Source organism: Colius striatus, chromosome 7 (genome assembly GCF_028858725.1).
Source record: "Colius striatus isolate bColStr4 chromosome 7, bColStr4.1.hap1, whole genome shotgun sequence".
NCBI classification, from domain to species: domain Eukaryota; kingdom Metazoa; phylum Chordata; class Aves; order Coliiformes; family Coliidae; genus Colius; species Colius striatus.
This window is the reverse complement of record NC_084765.1, coordinates 42,205,155-42,213,238: the sequence shown is the minus strand read 5'-3', so window position 1 is coordinate 42,213,238 and position 8,084 is coordinate 42,205,155. Positions and strand designations below refer to the sequence as shown.

At 40.0% G+C, this 8,084-nt stretch overlaps 1 protein-coding gene across 3 annotated transcripts in view; it reads left to right on the top strand.

Moving 5' to 3' along the window:
* Positions 1-109: 109 nt before the first annotated feature.
* IQCH (IQ motif containing H) overlaps positions 110-8,084 on the top strand; it is a 68,110-nt gene continuing 60,135 nt past the window's right edge. The window contains exons 1-5 of one of the 3 annotated variants that reach the window (XM_061999519.1): positions 110-169; positions 783-899; positions 1,250-1,347; positions 1,687-1,795; positions 6,808-6,930. In XM_061999519.1, coding sequence (XP_061855503.1) covers positions 119-169; positions 783-899; positions 1,250-1,347; positions 1,687-1,795; positions 6,808-6,930 — 498 coding nt within the window. In that variant the 5' untranslated portion in view covers positions 110-118. Of the gene's footprint in view, positions 170-782; positions 900-1,249; positions 1,348-1,686; positions 1,796-3,579; positions 3,600-6,807; positions 6,931-8,084 lie in introns of those variants that run through there. The other 2 variants (XM_061999520.1, XM_061999521.1) reach the window with 2 other exon arrangements.

The window sequence follows — 8,084 nt, the reverse complement described above, 5'->3', positions numbered from 1 at the left end:
AGGAGCGCGCCGCGCAGCAGCCTCGGCCCCCGCTTGACGTGCCCTTCCCCCCCGCGGCGAGGCGGATGGTGCGGTCCGCCAGCGCGTCCCGTTGCTAGGGGTGAGGGCGGCGGCCGCCATGGCCGGCCCCGCGCACCCGCGGCAGCAGCCCGGAGCCGTCCTGGCGCAGGTGGGTCCGGGCAGCGCCCGAGCCGGCGCCGTCCTCCCCCGGCAGTCGTGGCGACGAGCCCCTCCTGGCCTGCGGAGGTCGCCTCTGGGCCCGGGTGAAGGGACGGGAGGGCGCAGCCTTGCCCGAGGCGGGAGCGGCTGCGGATGAAGGCTGGGGCTTGGAAGCTGTTTTGCTTCTTAGTATCGTGAGACCTTTTGAGGACTTTCTACAGCGTAAATATACGGATTCTTACACGATTTTCTCCCCGGTTGCCTCTATTTACCGCTCCCTTCCTGACACTTAGCAGATTCCTGCATAGTTAAGCCGCCTGTGCCAAGAGAGATGTCTGAAACGTGTCAGGAAACACCGTTCTTTGGCAAAGGGCTTCGGTCCCGAAGTGTATTGCCTTTGCTTTCTGAGATTGGTTTTAAATTGCACCTTTTTTCCCCCCTGGTTTTCTACAATCAGTGGTTTTCAAGTCATTGTTCCTTTTCCTAGACAAGTGTGTAAGTATGGCGAGTTGCATGTATTTCTTTCCTGTACTTAAAAATCATTTATTTTGAGTTAAATGCTGCTCCTTTTTCCCCACGGGTTTTGGTTATTGGTATGATTTTTGTCATAATTTGCATTTCAGATTCAAGGAGACCTTCACAAGCTTAAAATGCAAAACATCAGCTTGAAGGGAAATGCAGAAGCTGTGGATGTTAGTGACCTCGAAACAGCAACTGAAGGAACTGAAATCGGGCTGAGAGTAAGTAAAATAGAGCAGATCCAGATGACTGGGGTTTTGAAGTCTCTGTTAGCAAGTCAGAGTACATAGGACTGTGTATTTGTCGTCCTGCAAGATCCCTTTCTGATTAGCAAATGATGGGATTCATCATATGTTGCAGTTCAGAATGATGGCTTCCTCTTTTGACTTGTCAGAAGTAACTGATCTTATGCCTCATTCCATTAGCCAAAATCAGATTTAGTCCAACAGAAGCACAAAGTCTGTCAACTTTTTAGTCAAGTGAACATGTGGGTTGGTAAATTAGCCAAGTTAGATCAATTTCATATCCCTCATACCTCTGTGATAGTCTAAACGTTATTCTTTTCCAACAGAAACGTGCTGAGAATTATTTAAATGCTATAAACAGACAAGTTTTAACTGTTGCTTCTGCTGATAATAAAGAAGTGCATTCAAAAGAGCCCCCTAAATGGTAAGTGGAATAACTGTTTCATTGCAGAGGCACATGCAAGTTAGCAAGACAGGAAAACTGTGGTATCAGAATCTTGTAAAGCGAATGTTGATCCTGAGGAGATTTAGTCACTTGCTATTCTGGTTTTGTTTAAGGTAAAAAGACAATACAAAAGGAAATGCAGCTCTGAGTAGCTACAGCAACTTTCTGCTAACTTCTGTGGTTCCTTTTTTGTTTTGCTACATGTGAACATAAATAAAAACATGGTATTTCAGATCCAACCCAATGTTAGCAGCATGGGCTTAATAGGTAAAATTAATCTTTTTAAAAACCCTCACTGTTTGTTTCTTTCCAAATCAGGAGTTTTGGTGCTTCTCAGAAACAACTGATTTTTCCACGGGTCCCTGTTGAGCCTGTGACTGTCCAGACATACAGCAAATCAGCACTGCGTGTTTCAACCAGTTCCCAGGTCTGAAATAATATACTACTTATTCTGGCAGAGGCCATAGAAGATGAGTCTGGTGTCTTGCAGGTTATCAGTTGATCCCATAATGTTATATTCTGTAAGGAGGTTGGGCTAGATGATCTCTAAAGGTCCCTTCTAACCCTACCATTGTATGGTTCTATGATTCTGCCTCCACATGGATTCAGTTTTTGATAATATACCATCGGTGATTGAATTTTCAGTAGAATGGGCAGGCTGAGAGACAAGAACCTGACAGTCTGAGTAAAATCTAAGCTAGGAAGGACTTCAGTATCATCAAGGGTGCATCCACAAGCCTTCTATTCTTTGAGTTTTTTTCTTCCCACAATTACTAAAGAGTTCTGGAACCAGGTGGTTGCTCAGCTTTAAGGTCCCACTCTTGCAAATACCATATGCTTAATGTGATTCTGCAAGTAAGGTGTCTGAAATAAATGGAGCTGTGTATTGGAATAGCACCAGCACAGATATAAGTGGTTGTGTTGTTTGAGATTGAAAGTGTTTCCTTTTTTGTGGTTTATTTTTTTTTTTTGCATAAAAGATATGGCAAATTGTGGGCAAGGTTTCTGCTCATGTCTGGGGTGGTCACCTCTATGATAAATACAGATTTTTCTCCTTGCAATCTGATTTTTCACTATTTTTATCAATGAAATCCTTGTAAAATCATTTAAAGCCTTCTCAAAACGTTTGTATCTGAAGTGCTTTTGCTTTGTTCTTCTAAGCTGTGTATGTTGAGTGGTGAATTCAAGGTGGTTTCATAGAATCATAGAGTGGTAGGGGTTGGAAAGGACCTTTAGAGATCATCTAGTCCAACCCCCTGCAGCAGCAGGGTCACCTAGATCAAGTTGCATAGAAACATGTATTTTCAAAACAAGTGAAGGTAATGATTTGAATTGGCAATTACCCACTGTCAGCATTTTGAGTTATCACTATTTAAATTCCAGAGAGCTTTGAGTGTGAGAGAGACTCTTTAGAAGAGGCTCTTTGTAGTTCTACAAGTAATACCAGAAACTAGGGACTGCCCCTGCTTGAAATGGTCTAACCAGAACAAGCAGCCTAAAGCTTACTTTGCTGATTATCTTTGTAAAAGAAAGCCCCATATGAAGTGGTATCAAAACACCACTTACTCTTGAAATGATAGATAAGGTGCAATGAGAGCTCAGATTTTTTGTCCAGACAATATTCCAGCCCTGTCATAGAACCATGGAATGGTAAGGATTGGAAGGGACCTTTAGATATCATCTAGTCCAACACCATGCAGAAGCAGGTTCCACCTAGATCAGATTGCACAGGGAAAATGTCCTGTGTGAATACTCTTCTATTTTGAGAAGAAAATTAATCAGAGCTCAGCTATTCTGTGAACTGTATAATCTATACTTTTCAACTTTTCACGTGCACCCATGAGGTTAATTTACAATGGAGCAAGTGCTCTGTCCTGCCTTAACTTCCCCTTTGTCTTTCATTTCTGATATCTGTGGCATCTGCTCAGAAATGCACACCCAGTGACACACAGGCTAGCCCTTAATTTCCCACTCTAAAGAAAATGACAAACAGTGCTGTTTTGCCAGCTGTTCTACATGCCCATCATGCCAATGTAAAAAGCTTTTATTATTAAATAGTTGTGAAATCCAGCTGGGAAATTATCACCTACAATTCCTTACTTGTAGCTATAAACAGTTTTGGTTTGGGTTGGGTTTTTTTAAGGGTACTTTAGTGTTTTCCAAAATTCCTTTCCACCCAAAGGAAATGTGAGTGACCTGGAGAGTCTTCTGTTCATGGACAGTATTTCTGGGTATGTAAGCTTGAAGAAATCAATGTTTCTACTCATAAAGGATCTGAGAGAAATGAATAATGAAGGCAGTAATATTTTTGTGCTTTGCAGCCTGTGGTATGCTGTAGAAGAGTAGAAATGGAGCATAAGCTGTGTTTGTAGTAGTTTGGATGAAACAAGGTTGGAGTGAAATAGCACAGATGCTGTTTTCACATACATGCTGCTAGAATGCTTGTCATATGGGAAATAGCTTGCCCACAGGTGTCAGAAAATTATTGTTTACTCACACATAAAGTATTTCTGAGTCATATCAGCAGGCAGATAAGACTTTGCAAATCTAGCACCCAGGGGGAATTATGAGGTGCTGTCTCCCCCTGCCCCCCCCCACCTTGTATTATAATATGTATTATATATGTATATTATAATACATTATACATATACATATGTATATTATAATATGTATTATAATATATGTATTATAATTAGATTTCTTCTAATAAACCTTGAGAACCAGAAAGAGGTGCCTTCCTCATGCCATACCTGTAAAGCCTCTGTACAGCTATGGCTGCAAGGACATTGCAATTCATAATTGGTAGGTGTGTAAGTTCCTTTCTTTGAAATTTTCTTAACCCCCCTCCTCCCAGACTTAATTGCAGAGTCTTGAACTGATGCTCATGCAGTTTTGGTTTGGGGCTCTTAGTTTGTTTTCTCTACAAGTTGATTCTTTGTTTTTTCTACAACTTGATACTGTCTGTGACGTTCTGAATACACAGTAGCAGTTGTTGTTCTCTCATCATTCATAGAATTAAAGATGTAAATGAAAGGATGTTTCTAGGGGACTCTAGGATATGCAAATAACATAAAAATGGTTTGTAAGCATGACAAATGGTTTAGTTACCACTGATACAGATTGTTTCAAAGATTGATATAATGTAGTTCATACAGAAAGGAATTGGGCTCATGTTAGAAGCCATGCACCACACACATCTGCAAAACAGAATGACATAGCCATTCAGATATACTGTAAACATCATACAGGTGCCTTCCACTCTGAAATTACTTTTGTCTTGAAGTAGAATAAGATTTGAATTGTTTAACTGTCCTGAGCATGTTCTGTACACTCCAGTATACTCCATGGTATAGTTGAGCACAGTAATTCTCATATATCTTGAACACTTGATTAGTGGTAACAGACTATTTGCCCTGCTAATCTCACCTTCTTATTATTCTGCATCAAGATGGTTCAGGATAGCTTAAATTTAAGACTTTCTATAATATAGAGGGAAGAGACCCATGATACCATCTGTTCCAGCACTTGCAAGTGTAGAATTGTCACTTGCCATTCATCTGAGCTATTAGAGTAACTTTTATCAGTTTTCCAAGTTAAGCATTTCCATTTTGTGGAACCTGCCACTCCATCATTGATCATTTCACTGTGAGTCTGCATTGTGAATCATCTCCTGTTTTAATTGAGAAGGTACTCAGTTTTCTCCCAGTTCTTGTTTAATAGCACAGGCAGTTTCCTTTCTCTACAGCAGTGTGTTATAGTAATAAAATAAAATAAATACCACAAAATCACTGATGAGGTGAAAATTGAACTTTCTGTCTCTGTGCAGCCATGTGGGTAAAAGAGTAATTGGCTTGGATAATAACTTGTTCTTACAAACCCAAATCTAAATGAGCATCTCATTGATACATCTGTTTGTAATTACTATCAAAAGATGATAATAATATATTGTGCAGACAAATAAATTAAACCATTTTTATTGCTTTCACGAAGTAATACAATTGTTTAATAGTTCAAATATAGATCTAATGATTCTTAAACTTTTTATGGCATATTTTGTTTGCAAATAGATAGAATTGTCATACATTTATGTTTATGCAATAGAAGTATCAGCAGAGAGTTCTTGCACATAAATACGTTTAGTTGCATGTTGCTGTGTAAGGAAGGCTTTTGTGTTCCCATATCCATGTCGTGGGAATTAAGCATAACCCCGGCCAGGCCCCCAGCCCCACTGAATTACCTTAGCTCAGCTGGCTTCTCTGGGGATACCTTAGTTTCTGCCATTTGAGGATTCTTCCTTAGTATCGATTGGTGGATAATCGAGAGTCTCAAGGTCTGGGAGGGACCTCAAAAGCTCATCCAGTCCAACCCCCTACCAGAGCAGGACCACCTAGAGTAGGTCACACAAGAACTCATCCAGGTGGGTTTGGAATGTCTCCAGAGAAGGAGACTGTTGGGTGCAGAGTCTAGTTAGCAGTGTTATTACAATGAAAGTATTGAGAGAGACAGCCAGGTGTAAACTAAAGCATTAAGCTGAACTAATGGGTTAAGATGAACCAAAATGTTTTCAACTTAAGAAACTTCTACTCTAGTAAAAAATATATGGTGTGACTTCTGACTCTTACAGAAAAGCTGTGTGCTTTAGATAGGTCTGATAACAAAAAGAAACTTTAAAGGTCTTTTTCTGTCCGTTGAGATTTAAGTCATAATAATTTTTATTAGCAAAATAGCTCAATCCATTCCATGCAGATAACACAGTACATTAAGAAACTACTATGTTTTAATTCTAATTACTATAAGGACTTTTTATTTCCTCAATTTATTTACAAGCAAGTGCTCTGTCTGCATTGAGGCAATGGGCCATAACCCGTTCAAAGAAACTGTTTTGGTCCATCAGGTCAAGGATGCTTGAATTAAAGTCTATGGCAAACATGGCCAAGGTAGATGGGATTCTTATTCTCATTTGTGGGAAGACTGCACATACAACACCCTCTCAAGAGACAGGGTGTGTGTATCACAGGTAAGTGGCATCACAGACCACAGAATGGTAGAGGTTAGAAGGGATCTCCAGAACTCATCTAGTCCAACCCTCAACAAACGACCCACGCTCATCAAGTGAGTCAAACCTGATTGTCCTTTCTGCTCAAAACTGAACTGAAAGCTGTGCAAATTTGGAAATGTAAAGGTCTTTTCCAACCTAAAGGATTCTATTAATTAATTGAACAAATTTTGGCAATGCATATATGTGAATAGTAGTTGTATGCCTTGCTAAGGTTTCCATCTAATCAAGAGGCATGTCCTCACTGCTTGTCCAGTTCTATGTGGATAGTCAAATAACTTGATTTTTTGTATCATCATTTTGCAAATCATGTTAGCCAATTCCTGTTTACAAACACTGGCCTGGTGCAGTGACTTTAAGACTATGCCTCTTATATATTTCAGCTGCAGATTGAAATGGATGTGAAAATTATGCTTGACCCAGAGCACATGGATAATAAAGCTGTTTTAAACCAGCAGAACTATGAGACCAGGCTGCCACTTATAAGTAAGAAAAAATCTGCTCCTGTAAGTAACTTATGGGCTTTTCATATGCTTTGCTTTTCACTGTGAAATTAATCCAAAGTAAAAGGAGTTTTGATAACAAAAATGGGCTTTCAGTTGTTCATTCTCTGGTGACTTCTTAAAAAGACAGGAATACATTCTGTTTTCAAATGCTAACAGAGTTGTTAGGAGTAAGTGAAAAATGCTTGTGCTTTGTTTTGATGCCCTCTCTAATTGACTTTACTTGAAAAAGTGATTCTGCTATGTGATTGCTGACCCTGACCAGAAAGCAGTGTCACTGAATCAAAAAGAGAGGTTACACTGAAAAGAGAATCAGACCTCTGGAGTGACTGAATAAATTTAGGTGTTGCTGACATCTTATTTTTCTGATGTGGAAGGGAGTGTTGAGTTCTACTTAAGTGCTCCACGCTAGGAGCACACACTTTGGGATGCGAGAGGCAGATTCAGACCCTTCCTTTTCATATGGAGATATTTCCATGTCTTGTAGATCCCAAGTGTCCTCACAGTCAAGCTACAAGGGATTCTGAAGCACAGCCTTTCTTTTATCTCTAGTCAAGCTCTTTGCCTTAGTACAAAACAATTATCTACCAAAGCTGAGACTGAGCACTTCCACGACACTCTCCTGACTAGTGGCCATCAAATCACCCTTCTCTGTTCTTCTGCCATGTCTGAGAATGTTCAAGTTGTGCAAGGTTAAGTTTTGATTCTTCTAAATTTCTGTTCTGCAACCACTTCTGTTCCTCTAAAATAAGCAAATGAAGATGACATCTTTTTGCAAAGTATGCCTTTAAAAAAGTCTTCCTAGGCACAGGCATCCCTCCAAAGATCAACTATGTTCGTAAATTTAGCACAGCACTGTGGTCCACGTGAAAATATATGCCCAATGGTCTCACACAACGAGACTCTTCTACAGTTTAATTCATGTAACAGAAGCATTATGCAGCCAGCCCAGTGCTGGAAGAGACATGCTAGGGTATTTGGTTTTAAACAACACAAACAGACTCTGTGAATGGCACAGTTGTGAGCTGCCACTTATAAAAAATGATTTTTGAAAGCTGTTGCCCAGACTAAGAGGTGATTTGTCTAACCCTGTGATATACAGTTAATTAGGAAAAAACCATCATGGCTAATAGCTTTTTAGAACCACTCTAAAACAC